Genomic DNA, 19550 nt, shown 5'->3' with positions numbered 1-19550 from the left:
TCATTTCTTTTAACAAGCTCTTCTGAACAGGGACCTTCCTTAGTCTGTCTTGAGACCCTTGGGGCAGCCTTGTTTGAAGATGTTAGCTGGTGGCATTTGGGATTTCCCAGGCTTTCTTTGGGGCTATGCCAGCCCTTGGCGGGTGCTGTGGATTGGCTGGGATCCCCTTTCTGATGCTGTGTATGGTGACAGACTGGACCTGGAGGCCAAGGGAAGCTTTTGGCCTGGGAGAGAAGGTCTCTTGCTCCTGTCCTTGGCAGCAACTTATGGGGCTGGCATTAGGAGCTTGTTACTTCTGACAAAGAGCTTTCCGAGGCACTTGCGTTGCTCTGTTCCGGCTGTTGTAAGGGCTCTGAGTAGCTGACTTCCCCTTCCCTGAGCAACTGCGCATCTTCCATTCTGTCACGCCTGTCGCAAGGACTTACGGAGCGACACATCACGGGACCATTTAGAGACCCAACAGGGATGCAGATTTCTATCTGCTTGGAAGAAACATCCATTCTGGGGTCTGAGCACACTCGGATCCTGAAATATTGAAAAGGGATGGTGCTCTCACATGGCTGAGGCACATGTGTGCCACCACACTCTGCGCAGTCCTCTCCTGCAAGAAATGGCCACACGTCTTCTGGGAATGCGCTGCAGGCGCTCCGTGTAGCTCACACTGAAGCACAAGTGCCAAAGTCTTCAATGCAGCCAGCAAGCTGAGAGATACTGCTGTTGCCCACTCTGTCTGGGCATGAGGTGGTCCTGGAGCGATGCATCAAATGAGGGCCTGGGCTGGGTGGGGAGACTGTAGGCTTGAGCCTGGGCATAGAAAGTGTTTCTGGAGTGCTCCAGATAGCATCGTGCTTCCTTAGATGGGGCAAAGCAAAAGCTGGGGTGTACGGTAGGGCCATCCATACTGAGGGGCCAGGGGAGGGCATGGGAAGGATGCTAGTGTTGGAGTGAAGGATGCTCAGTGGTTGCATTCCGCAGCAGTCTTGAGATATGCCAGAGAAGGGCTCTGCACACTAATGGGGGGTGGTAGCACCCACTGGGGTATTTACCAGGTGGTGGCAGTGCTTAGCCTCAGCATGCATGGAGAGCAAGAGGGCCAGAGGACCCCAAGGCTTTCATGATCACTGTCCATCCTGGAGGGCTTAAGCTGCCCCCCTGAGTTGATGTGAAGGGTATCTGCCCTAGCAGGACTGTCTTGGGCACAGGAGCTAAAGGAGGTGCGTGTTTTCTCCTGTAAAGAGAAGAAACTTTCCTGCTTGGAGGAGTCTGAATCTGACTGCCCCCAAAGAGTTACAGGGTGCAGAGGCTGTGCTGCATGCCTCTGTGTTTTCAGGTGGCTGCTGTCTCTAGCCCAGGAGCAGAGCAAGTGTGTGCTGCTCACTTTGGTGGCAGAAGAGGTTTAACGAGGTGTCAGATACAACCCACTTCGGGGAATGAGAAATGACTGAGCAAAAACTAAAATGTGGGAGCAGAGTGCTTCTGCCCTGCAAATGTAATGGGGTCACTCCAGACTTGGAAACAGGCCAGGAGATGGGCTCTGGCTTAGGGCTTCTGGTCCTGCTGCATGTTTTGCAGCTCAAAAGCTTCTGGAACTGTTTGGTGCCATTCTGAGCATTTGGGCATCAGTGCTGTCCCGTGAGCTTCTCAAGGCTTGTTTGGGACTGGCTTGGTGGGTGGCATCCCCATGCAATGAAAAGCAAGGAACATGGAGCTCTGTCTCATTCCCATAGTCCTCTGAATTCCCTTGCCTAGCTGTCAGTGCTGGCTGAGCTGTGCTTGTGGTCTCCTGGTCCTTGTTAATGATGACTAGTGTCTTGGTGACCTCTGTTGTGCATAACTTCCCTTTCTGGGTCTGTGCTATTTACAAGAAGTCTTGGCAGCTTCATCATGCTGCTTCCTATGGAAATAGGCTGTTGCCCAATGTCTCCCAGTTGCAGGGAGAAGGTGGCCATGATGGTCTGACTGTTGAGCAGAGTTCTCCCAGGCCATGAACCTTCAACACTGTTTCTTCTTCCTGGCTATTCATGTGAACTATTATAGATAATTCCAACAGACTATCTATTGAAATCTTCCTCTCGTACTGTATTTTTGCTTATACTTGCCAAGTGCATTTGGACTTAGTACCCGACTCCTACAACTTGGAAAGAGCAGCAGCCTACATGGACTTGGTGCAGCACAGCTGGCTTTTGGCTGGGCACAGCAGAACAAATGCTGTAAGAGCTGGTTTGGGAGCGACTTCTGAAGGGTCTGATGTGTGTTGGTGAAGGAGCTGGGACGGACCCAAAAGTCATCTTCCCAATAATATTCTGGGGCTGTTGCAGAAGTCAAAAGATGTGAGTGTAGCAGTGAGGTATTTTTCAAAATTGAGGGCTGTCTTTGAATCAGTGACTGAAGTAAAGTGCCAGGGTAGGTTAAGGAAAGGAGACCTAGTGTATGATCTGTAGAAAGAGCTAGAGAGACAACTGGGGTTTGTACTGGTCTCTGATGGATCTTTGATACATGTCACACTCTGTGTTAGTGCTTTTGGCAGTGTATGGTCTTCTAGCAGTCTTTTCAAGTTTTAGTCATCAAGGTCCAGTCAGACTGTGGAGCTGGTGTTCATGCCCTAATCAACCCAGACTATTCTGCTAGAGACTGAATTTTTGTAAAGGTCTAAATACTTTGTGGCAGGGAGGAGAGGACTGGGTGTATTTTATCCTGGACAACACCCCTCTAATGTAGGGAAGGGTTAGTGCCTGCAAGGCCACCTTTGCTGCAAGGTGTCTTACTCTTATTGTACCTAGCTTCTGAACTGTGCTCTGTACTCCCACTTTGGTAATAAGCATCTCCTTTTAGTAGACCTCGTTGACCTCTCTTCTAGGTACGGACGCTGTTTGTCAGTGGCCTTCCTGTGGATATCAAGCCCAGAGAGCTCTACCTACTCTTCCGACCATTCAAGGTAAGAAGGTCTTCAAATTTGGTCTTTGGTGGGAAAGATGCTGTTTTGTGGCCAACCTGGCAGCAAAGATCTTGATCAGAGATCTGTCAGAGATCAGCATGGTATCCCATGGCTTGTGCTCAGCTGGGTAACCTCCCCTGTAGCCTGTTGTTGAAATCCTGCTGTCTCCAAGCTCAGTGAAGGCTGCTTGGTCAGCCCTGCTGCCCAACTGGACAAGACCTTCTTTGAGGATGTGTCCTGATCCCCTGACTGTCCATCCTTCACTAGATCACCACATAGGCTGTCCTTGGGGGAAGTCAGGTTCCCTTGTTTGCACTCTTCTAGAACAGGGCGCTCTGTGCTCTTTAGGCACTAGCCAGGCAGGGTGCTCATCTTGGTAGCTTGATGAAGAGCTAGAAAATGGGTTTTCTTCCCAAAGGGCCAGAATGGACTAGCTAAGATACCTGCTCTGCCCTTAGTCTAATATCAGCCTTCTCTTTTGGTGGGAAGGAGAAGTGTTAACATACCTACTCTGGTGGCAGAGTCTGCCTTATGAAGTGTTTGGTGCTATAGGAACTCCTGGAGCTGTCACGTCATGTCTCAGTTGTAGCTTGGCTCCTTCAGAAACCTGACACTGACTTGCTTTCTTCCCTTCTGCAGGGTTATGAAGGGTCACTGATCAAGCTGACTTCAAAGCAGGTACCTCCTTCTTCCAGCTTGGGCATTTTTGGCTTTTGCTAGAAAACCAGACATGCTGGGAGGGGAGGGGGACAGATGCCACTTCACTATGTAAAGCATTGACTGTGTTCCATACCATGTATACAGCTAGGTTCTGCTTACCTGTGCTGTTCTGGTGACCCCAAGCTCCCAGCATGTGCTGAATGGCTCCATATCCTCTATTGCTGCCCAGGGCTACATGTGCTGGGTGAAACCTGATGCTTCAGCCTCAAACCCAGAGCTGCCAGAAACATTCCCCAGTCCCATCCTAATCAAGGCAGTAGTTCCCCTTGTGGGCAAGGGGTACCTTTGCTGGTGGCTACCAGGGCGAGCAGTGCCCCCATGCGTAGGAATGCCAAAGCATTTTGGTGTGACGAGAGCAGACACAGAGCAGGAATCTTGGGCTGATGACCCAAGATGCTTCAAGCTCTGCTTGAAGGCCCTCTGCAGCTTTAGATGGTCTCTCCTGCTTGCTGTAAGCTGTCTGGGGCAGAGGGGGTGGCAGGGTAGTCTGAGAAGCTGGAAGAGGCTTCCAAACTGAAATCGGCATTATTTCTTTTAGCCAGTTGGTTTTGTGACCTTTGACAGCCGGGCTGGTGCTGAAGCAGCAAAGAACGCCTTGAACGTGAGTACCTGGTGTGCTGGAAGTGCTGGGGGCCGTATGCCCTGCTGTAGCTAGACCTGGAGCTGTGGGCTAGTGTTGCTTGGCTTGTCTGTAGTGTAAGAAGGGTCAGGGTGTCACAGCTGTGCCCTTGAGTATGGAAGCTAAATGGTCCTGCAGCATCCCACCAGGGAAGCAGGTGAGCTTGTTTAAGGCTGACATCAGCCTGAGCAAATGGATGCAAACTGTACCACACTTGGTGTAGGTGTGGCTTCTGACCACTGGAGGACTGCTCCAGGGCTTCTCAGTGTGGGGAAAGAATGGCTACTTCTTTCTCGAGTCAGCATGTACCTCCTTACTCAACAGTTGGTCTCTGATAACAGGAACCAGGCTGTGAATCCTGTTCCTTATCCATTAAGTGCTCCCCCCCTTTATGGGGAACAGTTGTGGACTGAGACACCCCCACCTTGTTCAAATGAGTGTGGATTACCTATGTGTGTTGATGTATAGCCAGAGCTACTCTTTGAGGAGCTTTTCCTCCTGCTGTCTGCACTGAGGTGGGAGCTCATCCTAGCTTGACTTGGAGTACCTGAAGCTGGCAGGTCTTCTCTGGGGAACCAACCTTAGCAAACAGATGAGAAGAGGTGTTGGGGGCATAGGTGGTTCCCAGGCATATACAGGCATATGGTGATACCCAGATGATGCACTGTAATGCTTTAATGAGGCATGTGGAGGTCAACTTGCATTTAGCATCAGCTTTGAGGTTTTAGGCTGAGCTCATCAGGGTATGTGGGTAGTGAAGCAGGCTCATTGCAAAGCTGGTCTGTCCTGTGGCCATGGGGCTTGCTTGGTGCTAGTGGCCTTGTGAAAGCCTCACTTACCAGATGCCTTGATGAAAAGTGTGTGGCAGTTCAGCAGAGCAGGTCCTTGTCCAGGACCTCTGCAGCCAGAAGGTACTTCCTTCAGGAAGGAAGGAAACCAGCCTTCCTGTGCTGCTGTTTCTATAGCAGGGCATGAGGCAGGGTCAAAGCTATCTGGTACAGGCTCTTTAGCACATTCATGGCACTTCCAAACTTCTGCAGCTCAAAAAAAGACCGGAGGATGGTCAACATGGCAGGCATGCCCAAAATGATCTCCATCCCATGTGGGCCTGCAGAATTTAGTGGGATCTAGGCAGCAAGACATGCTGATCTGGTTCTGCTCTGCTGTAGACCTTGCCTTGGGCACTGGGGCATGTACTAGTGTCTCTGCCCAGGCTGGCAGTAGATGTAGCAGCACCACAGTATAGATAGGAGCTCCAGTGTAGATGGGGTTATCCCAGCTCCAGCAGACAGATCTTTCCTGTCCAGTGTTGGTAGCCATCACTGCTATGCTGGTTGGTGAACTGCACATAAGGAACAAAACTGTGTCCCTCATGTTGGAAGCAGTGGTCCTAAGCCAGCTAAACATAGAAATACAAGCATGTGGGAGCTTGAGTGTTGCAGTGAGGTGACAAAAATCTGAGCATGTGACTGCAGCATGATGGCCTTGTTTCCCTGGTTGCTTCATGAATAGACACAGCCTGTGCTTGGACTGGAAACCTCACCTCAGAGATTCCTGTGCTTTTTTTCTGTGACAGGGCATCCGCTTTGACCCGGAGAACCCCCAGACCTTGCGGTTAGAGTTTGCTAAAGCCAACACAAAGATGGCCAAGAGCAAGCTGATGGCCACGCCAAACCCCACCAATATCCACCCCGCCTTGGGCGCACACTTCATTGCACGGGACCCCTGTGAGTATGCTGGGAGGAACTCTGAGGTCATGGCTGGTCCAACCTGGGAGATGCCTAACCCTGGGAATGCTGTGAGGGCAGAAAGGAAACCATACCCCTGTATGCTCTTGTTGAAATCTGCCTGGTGCAGGAAGGCCAGCATGTTAGGGTTGCAGAATAATAACAGGCATCTGGTAAGGCTTCTGGCCAACACTAGAAGTGTTGGGAGAGCAGAGTTGGCTTTGGTAGCTCAAGTGATACTTTAAGTCCTCTAAACCATCCCTGGGTGTGAAACAGAAAGGTTGAGTCCTGTGCCATGCACCCTCAGCATAGCCTGGTGGGGTGAGCAGCCCTGCTGAGGCTTGTTGGGCAGCCTGAAACATGGTGCTGAGCGCCCTGTCTTTCTGTCCTGCCATCCTGTGGCACCAGCCCTGTGCTGTGTGTGTGAACCAGCCTGCTCAAAGCCTGTGTGGGGCACTGAGCAGTGATGGAGCATGTTCCTGCCTCTCTTGGCAAGGCTGGGAGGCCAGAGGAGCAGCTGATCACAGAGATGCTGCAGGGGTGCTGTATTTCATACCTCGCTGAGATGGCAGTGCAAAGCTTTAGTTTGGGGTTGGAAATCCAGAGCCTGTCCCTGAAACAGGCTGTTGGGGCCAGCAACTGAGATGCTGTCACCTTGTCTCCTCCTGTCTAGATGACCTGACTGGAGCGGCTCTTATTCCAGCGTCCCCAGAAGCGTGGGCTCCTTACCCACTGTACACCACGGAGCTAACCCCTGCCATCCCCCATGCCGCCTTCACGTACCCGGCAGCCGCTGCGGCGGCTGCTGCTCTTCACGCTCAGGTGAGTCACTCCCCATGTCCTGTGCCAGGAACTGGGCTCTCCTCTCTCCCCTGCCCTGGTGCTTGCTCCTGTGGGTCTCTGCTTGGCTGGTTTAACCCCGGCCTCTGCACCTTGGCTCCTGGGCAAAGCCTCCTCCTGGCTGAAGTGTATTGGGGAGGGCGGGGGGCCCAGCCCCATGCAAACTGCAGGGGAGAGGTCTATGTGGCTGAGAGCAGTCAGAGCTGGAAGATGATTTCTGACCCTGCAGGTCCAGCCTGCTCCCCTGCAAGAGGCAAGCAGATGGGAGAAAGTCAGGGCTTGACTTGTGTCTGGCTTTGCTGCTCCCTGTGGCCAGAGAGCAGTGTTGTGGGACTACTGTGAGGAAATGCTTCCTGCCAGCAAGTAAAATAGCTATGAAATGTCCTCCTTGAAGTCAGAGCAAAGGCAACAGGCTTAGCTCAGTGCTGAAGCTGAGGGGCTCAGCTGGGACCCCCTTGGGCCAAGTGACTCAAATACTTTTGAAGCTGGAGGAGGATGTCCTGCAGGAGATGAGCAATCAGAGCCTTGCCACAGTGAGGAACTCTGATGGGGCAGTGGTGTTAGCCACCCTGGGTGCAGGCTAGAGAGAGTGACTCTGTACAAGCCTCTGGAAATGCTGGTGGTGATGCAGCTAGCTGCCCGGTGTCCCAGGGTATGCTTGCTGAGAGCTGGAGGTGTAGGGATGCCTGTACTGGTCTGAAACTGGAATGCTTTAATGTACTGAGACCAACACCCCTGCTGAGCATGAAGTCCCTGAAACCATGGAAAGGGAAAGCCAAAACAGAAGTAGTGTCCTAATTCCAGGTTGGAGCCCCTGCCCTGCTTGGTGTTACCAGCCAGCTGTGCTCTGCCTGCTTTGGTCTCTGCTCCTGTAGTAGTGCCATGGGGGACTAGGGCAGTGGGACTCTGGGCTTAGACCTCAAAGCATTGGGGCTTAACCTCTGCTCTCTGCCCTGCCAAGCAGGGTGTTTAGCTCCACTCTTCCCTGCTTAAATTGAGAGGAAGAAAAGCTGTGTCCCCTCACCTCATCCACCTGGCTGATGATCAGCTCAGCTGGCCCTTTGGCATCTTCTTGCTTCCTGCAAGCATCTTGACTCTAACTGCCCAGCTTCAACCCAAGCTTGTTTCCCAAATGCAATATGGAGGCAACAGAGGGGATGCAGGCTCCTGGCCTGTCTAGGCTTGTCTGTCCTGCCCCTCACGCCTGCAGGCCTCTGCTGCTTTTGCCCTTCTACTGATGAGCTAGTGTTGGGCTGAAGCTCCTGTGGGGTAGGCAAGAAGTATGTGAGGACCAGGCACTGGCTCATTCTTCCAAGGGCCTCCAGAGCCAGGCTGGTCCTTCACTGGGAGGGTTGTGCTTGCTGGTGTTCTCCAAAAGTTACTAATGGTGCCCACAATTCTACAGGAGCATGCTCTGCTCCTGGGTAGCCCGGAAGAGCAGATGTCTTCCTTTCCCTACCCCTTGTGTGTAGGGTGATGGAGCCAAGGGCTGTTGCTGATTGAATTGCCCCTGGCAGGGAGGACCAGAGAAAAACCCCTCTGGCCTGGCTGAGGTGATTGAGGGAGGTGAAATCATTCAAGGATGGTCATCAGTGACTGTGTGGGGACCCTGAGTGTAAGGGTTAGACACCAAAGCTTTGTGGTGGGGGAGAAAAACTCTGCTCCCCAGAAGTGGAGGGTATCAAGGAGGCCTTCAGTCAGATCTTTTCCCTCTTAGTCTTAGTTCCTGCCCTCCAGTTGGCAAGCTGCTAGCTTTCAAAGAGGTATTTTGGCCTGAAGAATGACCCTGAGTCTCCAGGGAGCTCCCTGCATAGGTAGAACTCCCTACCCAAAGAAGTCCCTAAGTGGTGATGTACCCCTAAGCCTTAGGGAGCCAGTGTAGCCCCTCCAGGCCCATGGCCATGGCTGCACCCAGCTATCTTCTGAAGACCAGCTGGGCGGGCCGAGCAGCTCCTTGCTGCGTTGTGCTTGAGCCAGCGGTGACCTCGCAGGGAGACATTCTGGCGTGGTATATGTTACCAATAAAGTTTTATGGGGTTAAACATTACTCAGGCTGGCAGCTCTGAGCTGCCTGGTCTCTAGGCTGGAGCCCTCTCCCTTGCAGAGCCAAGGCAGGGTGGAGCAAGTCAGTGAGATGACTTTTGCTCACAAACTGGGCCAAAAGCTGTAACCTCAGTCTTGGCGTGCTGAGCCCTCTGCACTCACTGGCAGGGGCTGGTTTGCCTTGCTGGCAGGGTGGTGGGCACATGAGTTGTTCTCCAGGACAGCTGCATTTCTTCCTTCTGAGACTGGTGTTGGTTGGAGGACGTTCATGGGGACAGCCAGAGCTGTAGTAGCTCTGTAGCAATCAGTCTTGAAGCAGGCATGAAGTTGGAGGCTGTAGCTAAACTGAGAGCTTGTTGCAAAAGGTGTAAACTTGAAGTGCTCATCCTCTCGCAGCTCTGTGTTCAAGTCTGGTAGCGAGCAGGAGAGGAGGTGGCCGCCCTCTGCGATGCACCTATGCAACCTCCTGAAGAGCTGCCCAGAGGGCTGGCAGAAGTGATGAGGGGCAGGAGATGGCATGAGGCTGGCCCGGCCTCAGCTCGCATGCTGGGAGCTGTCGGTAAGCTGCTTGCAGACGAGACTGATGGCTGCTGCTCCCGGCACTGCTGAGCTGCTGTGCCATGGTGATGCTCCTGGCAGGCATCAGGCTGCTGTAGATGTGACTGTGGCCTGACCCTGCACTGCGAAGAGCCTCTACCTGTGGGGACTCCACTGACTTTAAGATTGTCCCATCTGCCTTCCCTCCCACCCTCTCTCAAATCCCTCCTTTGATGTCCCTAGTGAACTCCAGCCATGATGCCAGCGCAGGCTAGCCCTGAAGCTCAGAGCTGTCCCTGGAGATGGGACACCCTAGTGATGCCTTATTGCAGCTAGTGGAGTGGCTGTACTACAGCTCCATTCCTAGAAGTGTTAAGCATGATGGCAGCCACGTCTGGAAAGACTGGTAAGGTAACCATCTCTCCTCCAAGGTGCACCATGGGATTTGCAAGCTTCTGCCCATCTCTGTAGCCTGTATCTCCTTGGCAACCCAGTGCATGGGCCTCACGCTACCCACCCACCAGAGCCTGGGGAATGAGATACCAGGCCTTCTTTCTAACCCACATCTCCAACTTGGCAGCACATGACATGGCGCACACAGCATGGCACCATCTTACATCAACTCCCCCCAGCTGAGCCAGGCTCAGCCAGGTCCTGCTGGTGGGAGGGGAGCAGCCCGGTTGAGCCAGGGGCAGAGACAACCCTGCCACTTGGTGTGAAAGAAACCTGGTTTCTCCCCAACCATGACCCTTCGAGGGCAACCAGAAATACACCTTGACCTCACTCCTGGCACACGGTGGGGGAGGTGAGTGACGTGATAGTGATAGCACACGACTAAATTCTAGCGGGCACGTTAGACAACAGCACTTGCCGGTCACTTTGTTCCAGAATTGCATACCGGGACAGACCCTGCCCTTAATCATGGGTCTAATCTCACCTCTTTCCTCTCCAGTTACTGGAAATGGAGCAAGTTCCTACCTGGAGCTTGGCTTCTCTCTTGCAGCCTGAAATCACAGGCAGGACACAGGTCTTGTGAGCCATAATGAAGGGAATCGGCAGCCTGGGAGAGATGGGAGCGGCGTAGGAAACTGGGAGCTTGGGAAGAGGGAAGGTGGCCTGGCTTGGGACTGGTTGGCAGGGAGGATGGTTGCTGTGGTCAGCTCTAACTGAAGGAACCAGAGTCCTGGCTCACTTCTCCTTGCAGTGGCTCTGGGTAGACTTTTTTCCTCTTTGTGGAAGTGATGCTGGGGAAAGCAGTCGTCAAAGATGGGGGCCCAGGTCTGCCCTTGCCCTTGGAAGACTGTGAGGTGCAAAGATGTGCAGAGTTGGTCCCCTGGGAAGATGGGGAGAGCTTGCCACAAGCATAGAGACAGTGATACAGCTTGTCTTGTTCCACTTGGACCTGGTGAACAGTTTCATCTATTGCCTATGTGATGGAGTTGGGCTGCATTGCGTCTCTAATGTGAAACCACTTGTTTTGGAGCACCTCTAAGCTGGGCTTTGAGTGGGCAGTAGGAGACACCAGGGGCTATCAATGCTCCTGGAGCTCTTCTGCAAAGGGATGCTTTCAGCTGTGGCAGCACCCCTGAGGGGCAGGACTTGCCCTGGAAAGCAGGGGCTGGATGCAGGATTGTTTCATAAGAACGTGAGTGAGGCTGGTGGTGGTTACCACATGGTGCTTGTAGGAGACTAGGCTGATGTGTTGGGTACCCAGAGCCCAGGAGACTGTCTGTGGTAGATGCTTCCAAGGCAGGGAGCAGGTCATGGGCCAAAAGCTCACAGATGCCAATCCCTTTGGGGGTGGGCTGCCCAAGCTGCCCTCAGAGCATCTGTGTTGCTGCTGCTGGCAGCAGCTTTGTCTGGAGGCTTTGAGGAGATGGTGGAGGTGGGCCTCTGAAGCTGGGACCTGTCCAAGCGAGTGGTGGGTAGAAGGAGCAGTCCTGGATCATGGCTATGTGGTGGTGGTGTGAGAGCCTAGTGGGACCCTGAGGCTTCCCAGCACTGAGTTAAGGCAGAGCCCATTGATGGAAGGAGAGGTCAGTGTTCAAAAAAAACCCCTTTCCCTCTTGTTTGGCACCTGGGCTGGCTCAGAGCAAGTTGGATCTCCTGAGTGGTGGCTGCTGTTGTGGATGGACATGAGGCAGATCCCAGTGGCTGTGATCTGGTGCTGACCCTAGAGAACTGGGAATGTGGGGAAGATCTGCTAGGGTGGGCTCAGGTGCTGTGCTCCTCTTTGAGTACTGCCTTCTGTTGGGATGCTGCTGTTTGGTGGGCATGTGACAACCTGGGTGCCACCAGCCTGGCTGAGCCCTGGAGAACCAAGCAATGACCACCACAGTGGATCTGCTGGACAACAGGGATCCTGCCTTTGCACCACTGGCCTCTGGACGCACTGCATGGTCCCATCTGCAAAATCTCCTGAACTTTGTCTTGTGGCAGCTAAGCTCTGATAGACCTTCCCTGGGCTGGGAGGCTGGAGACAGCAATGGATTTTCTGTGCCTAATAACTTGTTGCCTGTTTGTTGGGGCTGTCGTGTAGGACTTTCCAGGATAATTTTTTCAGGACGATCTCCATCCTTCCTGGAGGTATGAAGCACTCTTCAAGACCTCCATGGTTATGGTGTCGTCTTAACCTCCAGTAACTTAGTGCTGGCTGAGCAGCCCTGAGCAAGCTCTCCCTAAGCCAGCTGTTTCCTCCTAGCCAGTGAAAAGCAGGCAGAAGATGTTCTTAGCTCCTCCAGGTACCTGCTGAGCAGCCATTCTTGCTAAATCACACCTGATGAGTGAACTGGCCCGAGACACCATCAGAAGTGACTTACCTGTGGCCAGCACTGGCTCTCCCTGGTTAGCTCAACCCAAAGGAAAGCAGCACAATTTGTTTCCATTCTGGGAAAAGGAGAAATGCTTGTTTGCTGTGGTCTGTGAGATGGGTATATCTCCACGACCTGTAGCATAAGCTGCCTCCAGGCCCAGGGGGCATTGGATGGATGCCTGTTAAAACACTCCTTCTAAGCAACAGGATGGATCAGCGTCTGTCGTGTTGTGCATGCTCCTCAATGTGGTGTGAGATGATGTGCTGATCTTCCAGTTCTCCCTCACCATAGCTGCTTGGGGAGATGTGTGTGCTTGATTCAACTTCAACTAGGTTTTCTTGGTGGTGGGCTGAGCTGCTTGTGTCTTACACAGCATGCAAGTGTTTGGATGCTCATCTCCTCAACCCAGCCCCCTGAAGGACCCTGGAAGTGGGTGGCTTGGGTGAAGTGCCTGCTGCTGAGGCTGGAAGCGTGTGTCCAGAGATAATGGATGATGTTAGTGCCTTCTGGGTGCACCTTTGCAGGCTGTCCTTGCCTGCCCTGAGTTGTGTTCCCAGCAGCTGGAGCAGAGCAGCTCTTGCCAGCCACCAGTGTAGTCTGCTCAAGGCTTGCACCCAGTGACCCGCAGTCTGGGGGAAAGTGGTGGCCGTGAAGTTTGTGGCTTGTTGAGGTGAGGCTGTCTCAGCAGCGCAATTGAAGATGCCACTCTGCATGTCAGCAGCTGGTAACTAGATGCAGCTCTTGGACATGCTGGTTGGGGCCTTACCAGCTCCCAGGAGTACAATGGAGTGCTTTGTCCCTGCCTGCACAGGGAGCCTTTCTGGTACCTGGGGAGGTGGCTGGGTCCATTCTCATTGTAGGGATAGCTCTGAGCTCCACAAGATGCTGGGGCTGACTGCAGAGCAAAGATAAGCAGGCCTAGAAGCAATTGAGGATGAAAAGCAGGCCATCCAAGCTAAAGGTGGCTTGAGGATGGGTCTGTGTATTCAGTCCTCCCTACCCCCCCTCTTTTTCCTGCTGAAGGAATTGCTCTCCGTATGGATGGTGAGCAAGATAGGAAATTTAAATTCTGAGGGTAACTGGGAGACACAGTGGAGGACTTGACAAGGGGAGTGAAGTGCTGATGGGGTGTTTATCTGCCCCATTTATTCTTTCTTTGTGATTTTTAGGTAGCACTGGTCTTGTGCTGCAGCAAGGGAGGGGCTGTTCACTTCTGGATGTTTCACCTGGCCTCTGGAAGGTGGCAGGCAGAGGCACAAATTTCTCTTCTCCAGTTTTTTTCTGGGACAGATGTTGAACGCGGCAGCACGAGGCTGGCTGCAATTGGCTGGCAGTGTCCGTCTTGTCCCTACAGGCAGGCGAGCAGGAGATATTTGCAGTGGTGTGGCCAGACTTCTTTCCAACTGTGAGCTAATGCAGCTCCAGAAACAACTGCGTCTCTTCCAGTAAAAGCCTCCCTTGCTCTGTGTTCCTTGCCCAGTGTTGGATGTCTCCATTCACTCTTTCTCAGCTTCCTCCTTGACAGACATAGTATTTTGAGAGATAATGGATCTTCCAAAAGCCCTCAGAGAAATTTGCTCCCTACAGGGAAGTGCTTTGGCTTGGCCTGCTGGGTTGCAGTCCTCTTGGGATGTTAGAGTCTCTTGTAGTGCTGATCTCCTCTTCCAGATGGCTCCAGGAGTCCGCTGTTTGCAGAACCTCTCTACTCCCTGGCAGAAGCAAGGTGCCTGAGACATAGTGAGGGATGTGGAGACAAAACCACCTTGGCATGTGCCATTGTCCTGAAGAGCACATCCTCTTGGCTAGCTGCTGCCTCCAATCTGGTTCTTCCAGTGCTTTCTGCTGGTTTCAGAAATGTCTGCCCTAATGAGGGGGTCTTCCTGCTTCATCCCATCAAGCCCGTACTCTTTCTGTGGGCTGAAAGACCTGGCAGGTCATTTCCTCACCCTGCCAACATGTCAGAGCCTTGGCTTGTACCCAGGATCATTGCATCCGCAAGAGCTCCTGCCAGCCTCCAGGCTGAGCCCCTCTGGCTGCAGGGCTGTGCTACTGGCAGGTGGGGCCACTGTGAGTCAGGCTGGTTGGGTTTGTGTGTATGAGCATCAGAGACCTCCAGGAGGAAGGCAAGGAGAGCTGGTCCATCAGAAGTGGAGGTTTATTAGTGCCAGAGCTACAAACAGCATGTGTTTTTGTAGGAGAAAAGCAGCATTTCTCTTGAAACTGGAGGTGCTGGAGGCTCTGGCCAGGCATGGGGTGTGCATGTGGGGCAGAAGCTGTCTCAGACCCCCTGAGGAGGGGATGGAGAGCCACCAGGTTTGGGTAGTGGGGTCTTGCATGTGTGCAGCTGCTGTGCTTGCTTACAGGTGGGCTGCTTGTGCTGAGCCTGGTGTGGGATGGAGGCAGCTCTTGGGGTTAAGCAGCCTTGTGAATGCAGGGGGAGTTCCCTGTTGCTGCTGGGCAGGAGGAAACTACTTCCAGCTGTGGGGGGGAGGGCTGCTGGAGTGGGAGACACTGGCCAGGGAGGAGGACTGCTGGCTGCTGAGGAGATGTGGATCTGCTGAGCAAGCACCTCCTGGTGACAGGGCTGAGGGGGAGCAAGTAAGCCCTGTCCTTGCACTGGCAGCTGCTGTGGTGGCCCCATAAGGTGTCAGTGGTGATGCTGCCCGCACCGGGCTGTGAGCCTTCCTGGTCTGTGTCAGTGCAAGGAGATAACTGTGCCCCAGAGCAGTGCAGTGGCCCCAGGCTGGGGAGCAGGGGTGCAGCTTAGCAAGGTCCCTCTCACAGGCTAATGGAGAATTGAAGGCATTGTGTGTGTGGCACCAAGATAGCACTTTGGTCATGGCACTAGATGGGACCCTTCCCTGGGGAGAAGGGTCTTGGTAATGTCTATGCCCTCAATTCCCTCCGTCCAAGGCTGGACTGACTAGGATGCACCTGGCTGCTGTGTCATGGAGTAAGCTATGAGGCCAGCTGGGAGCTGAGTTGGTGGCACCCACTTGCCTCATGAAGGTGTCTGGCAAGGAGTCTGACCAGCCCAGTGTACCTGGCTACAGACAGTTACCTCAAGTGTGGTGCTGGTGCCTGAACAGAAGCCTGGGATCCAGCAGACCTAATCTTGTAGGAGCTGGCACAAGAAGAGGGACTTGAGGCCCCTGAGCTCATGCTTGGGGCTGTTCAGTTACTGGCATCACAGCCCTTGTGCTGGTGGAGGGAGGACGTGGCCACTGCAGGCAGCTGTGCTTTCTGGGAGGTATGGGCTTATGGTCCCCTCCAGCTCCTGTATGGAGGCTGCAGTGTCAAGGTGTTGGCAATTTGCTGCGTGTCTCTGCATGAAGGAGTGAATGCAAAACCTCTGGCTTTGCACCTCTGTCGGGTGTCAGGCTTTTGCTTTTTACGGGGGTAAAGGGTGTAGGGTTTGAAGGTACCCACTGAGGATGTGCCTAGCTTGGAGAGTAATGCAAGGGCTGTCACTGAGTCTCTGGGTGTCCTGGTCTTCAGCTCTGTCTCTTCTGAAGACTTGTGTGCAGCTTCTGGAAAGCTGATGCAGCTGTGGTTGGGGACACAGGTCTGCATCTCTACTCCTGGATAACTTTGCAGCAAGACTTGCATTGCATGTATCATCCACTGCATCAGTTGGGTGGCATGCTGCCTGCTAGGTAGTTAGAAAATAGCTAGCTCCTGTTTCCTCCTCATTGCTAACTGTCATCTCAACCTGGAGTGGCTTTCTTGCTGTCTCTTGCATGCTTACAGCCTGTAGGGGAGACCCGACTCTGGCAAGAGCCCTGTTAGAAAGAGGCTGGCAGGATCGCCCTTGCTGTGCATAGCTATGTAGGGGTTAGATGAGCTGTAAAGCCTCTGCCAAAGTAAATGCTTTGGCTGTGGCTGCAACTCTTCCTTTGCCCAAATGACCTGGGACCTTGCTTTAAGAAAGTCTGCCTGTCCTTGATCAAGGCTCCCTCTTGAGACAATGCCATGCATGAGGGTGGGAGCTGGCCTGGGAATACTGTTGTTTTTCCCTCTGGCCCTAGAGTGGTGCATGTGCTTGGGAGGGGAGCATCTAGCCAGACTTGTTCAGGCAAAGGGACAACCTTGCTGGAATGGTCTGGGAAGGGGAACAGTTCATGCTGGGCTCTAGGGAGTTTTCTGCCTCTTTTCTACCCATCTTAGAGCAAAGTCTATCATTCTGCTGGTACCCAGACCCCTGAGCGTACCTGCTGCTCTTGATGCCTGTCTGCACTGAGGCTGTGCTCTCCTCCCTACTCTCCTCCCTCCCCAGCTGGTGGGATGGCTGCTGTGTTTCAGCTAGCTCCCTCTGCAAACAGCAGCAGGACCGAGCTCCACGAGCTGCTCCTGCTGCTGGATCTGTGTTCAGTCAAGTGGCACAGGCTCCTCTCCTACTGCTGTCAGGCATGAAGCTGCTAACTCAGCCCAGCCTGATGTACCAGTCTTGCAGATGAAATGGGAGTATCTGGATGTCTGATGCTATTCTGCTGGACATTGCCAGCTTGCTGCATCTACTGACAGGCTGGGAAGTGACTGTTCAGTTACTGTTCCCATGTCTGTTAGTTGGGTTCCCATCCAGCAGTCCTCCCTCAGCAGGGAGCAGGCCTGAGCAGTAGATGTGGCAGCAATGACCTGCCAGGAAAGCCTGCAAGTCTTGCTGGTTTGCAGCTCTACCAAGTTCTTCCCATGATGTGGTCTGCCTGGAGCCTCTTCTGATGGCTGGGTTGTGGCTTAGAAAACTTCATGGGTCTCTTCTGTGGTGGATGAGCTGGTTCTTACCCCATATGTGTCATGTAGAGGTTGTCTGGTTTAAATGTGTGGTCTTGAGATGCCTCCTTCTGCTGGCTGAGGGCAGAGCGGCCACCACCTCGGGGTGCTGCATGCCCAAAGCAAGCCTTCTCTGCCCTGCCTGAGCCTGATTGGGGAGAAAGATGTAAACTTGGGGGGTGTGGGGGAATGGGAGCATGCTGGGGGGGGAACAGCCCCTCCTTGTGCACACTTCTCCAGTGGTAAACTTCATAGACAGCTTGGTGGTGAGGAGCTTTCCTAGCTTGAATGGTGGTGGTCTGTGTGTTGTAGTGAGCTGGGGCCAGGCATGGGTGTGAATTTGGGGGCTGTCTTCTGGTTATGCCAATAGGCAGAAAGTACTTGAGATGTTGAGGCAAGCCCTGAGATGGGATGCTAGCTTCCTTCTTAGACATGTGGGATCCTGCCATCCTCCTTAAGGGAGGGCCTGGCTGGGTCCCTGTCCTGGTATGAGCCATCAGAGCTGTCTGGCATGCTGGGTAGTGCTGGCATGGTGCAGCCCCAGGTTGGGATGCTACTCAGTGTTTGGGGCTCACCCTGGAGCCTCCTTTCCCATGCTGGAGACATCCTTACTCAGTGGAGTACATGGCCTGAAGGAGCTGAAGGTTTGGGCTCTGGTTGAGATAATCCTAGATCATGGACCTGTGGCATGGCTTTCTTTTCCAGATGCGCTGGTATCCTCCCTCTGAAGCTACCCAACAAGGATGGAAGTCTCGTCAGTTTTGTTAGTTCGTTAGTAAGTAATTAATTACTCTTGGAGCCGGGTCCTTGTCCTGCTTGTCCCTGGGCTCTTGTGGGGAGGAGGGATAGGAGCTCAGGCTCAGCCTCCTGCATCCACCCAAGGATGTGGTTGGGTTACATGGATGGGTGATGGAGCCAAATCCACCCTGGTGGGAGTAGGGAGACCCACCAAGCCCCAGGGTGGGGAAGGACCTGTGGGTGCTGCTTGGGGAGCAGATCCAGCCAGCCCCACTCACCGCTGCTCCTCTTCCACAGCGTCTCTCCTCGGCTTGTGTTCCTCCTCCCTGCCTCTCCACGGAGGGAAGTGCCAGGGATGATCGCTCAGACTCCTCTCAGTTTGGTTTGTGGCCAGCGGACAAGGCGCCTGGCCCCTGTGCGCTGCCCCCCACCCCACCCTGGGGCTGCCAGCATCCCCTGTCCCCAGACTGTGAAGCTGCCGTGGCCCCTGCCATGGGCTGTGTGCTGCCTCCATCCATCCTTCCATCCCTCCCTCCCTCCATTCCCGGGACATCCTCCCTGACTGAGCTTCGCTGTCCGGCTGTGCCGAAACCCAGCTGGGGGGGGGGGCGCTTGGTCCTGGACTTCCCCGAGCTCACCCTGCCCCGGTAGCTCGGCTGAAGGAAATGAAAGGCAATGGGTTTTGCATGTTTTCTGGCATGAATTAAAACACTTAACTTGTGTATGTGTGAGTGTAAGTTTGTTTGTTCTAGCGTTTGTGTAACCGTTAGCAACAGGTCTTGGCCCAATGGATTGATCCATCAAGGTTATCATCTTGCTTTGGTGAAGACTTGGCTTTGAGAAATACTAACTGTCCTTGTCTCACCCCTTCTCCCACCTCTGCCCTCCCCTTCCCAGTACAACCAGAAAAATTTGAAAAATGTTTCTTTTTTTTTTCTTTCTTCCAAGTATGATGCACTGGGTTTCTGTTCTCATCCATTCTTCTCTGGTTTTAAAGTCAGGGTTATTATATTGTTATTTTTTTCTTCAGACCTCTATATATAGAACAGCTGTAAAATATCTAACTTTTTTTCCACATCTTTCTGATTGGAGAGCATCCAGTCCTGCCAAATAATCAGCCATCCTTATGGGAATACCGAACAAAAAAAAAGTACGAGTATTTTTGTACCATGTGTAATAAGGAAATATTTATGCATCATAAAGAATTTCTTGTGTGTTTGTGTGCAATTAATTATTATTATTATTAAAGAGAAATTGTAATCCTGTAAGATAAGTTAATGTTTAGTTAAAAGCTTGAAAGAGAAGGGTTGTCTTCTGTAACAATGATTCAGTCAGGCATAGTAAACAAGAAATTGTGCAATTTTTGTTTTAGCATCTTATTGCTTGGTATTGAAGTGCTTTAAGTATTATATGACCATGGCTGTCTCGCTTGTATTAAAAGATTTGAGAATAAGTTGCTATATAATTGCTGATCCTATGAGAATGTGAAACTGGATAATATATGAAATGCAATGACAACAAAAAAATATACCCAGAGGCTGCTGTGACTCTTTTTCTGTGGTCCGTTGTGTTTTCTTCTGGGGCTGGGTTGGGATGCTTCAGGCTTGGTGTTACCCTCCCTGCCTGGGTCCCCCAGCCGTGCCTGGAAGGATGCAGCCTGGTCCGGGATGTTGCTGAGGACCATGAGCAGGGTTGGGGCATCTCCCCCCCCCCCCCCCCATAGAAGAGCAAGTCCTTGCCTGCGCAGGCATGTGTTGGAAAGGGACTGTTGATGCTGAGCTCTTCTGGAGGCCTCTGAGAGGGCAACC

The 19550-nt window shown here is 52.9% G+C and overlaps 1 protein-coding gene across 2 annotated transcripts in view; it reads left to right on the top strand.

Moving 5' to 3' along the window:
* RBPMS2 (RNA binding protein with multiple splicing 2) overlaps nt 1-19267 on the top strand; it is a 29705-nt gene extending 10438 nt beyond the window's left edge. The window contains exons 2-8 of one of the 2 annotated variants that reach the window (XM_010571539.1): nt 2858-2935; nt 3575-3613; nt 4194-4256; nt 5851-6001; nt 6675-6823; nt 17710-17779; nt 18040-19267. In XM_010571539.1, coding sequence (XP_010569841.1) covers nt 2858-2935; nt 3575-3613; nt 4194-4256; nt 5851-6001; nt 6675-6823; nt 17710-17772 — 543 coding nt within the window. In that variant the 3' untranslated portion in view covers nt 17773-17779; nt 18040-19267. Of the gene's footprint in view, nt 1-2857; nt 2936-3574; nt 3614-4193; nt 4257-5850; nt 6002-6674; nt 6824-9664; nt 10185-17709; nt 17780-18039 lie in introns of those variants that run through there. The other variant, XM_010571540.1, reaches the window with a different exon arrangement.
* Nucleotides 19268-19550: the final 283 nt, after the last annotated feature.

The sequence above is a fragment of the Haliaeetus leucocephalus genome, unplaced genomic scaffold (assembly GCF_000737465.1).
Source record: "Haliaeetus leucocephalus isolate CR32 unplaced genomic scaffold, Haliaeetus_leucocephalus-4.0 Scaffold339, whole genome shotgun sequence".
NCBI lineage: Eukaryota > Metazoa > Chordata > Aves > Accipitriformes > Accipitridae > Haliaeetus > Haliaeetus leucocephalus.
Note: the sequence above shows the minus strand (reverse complement) of the source record. Positions and strands in the feature narration are given on the sequence as shown.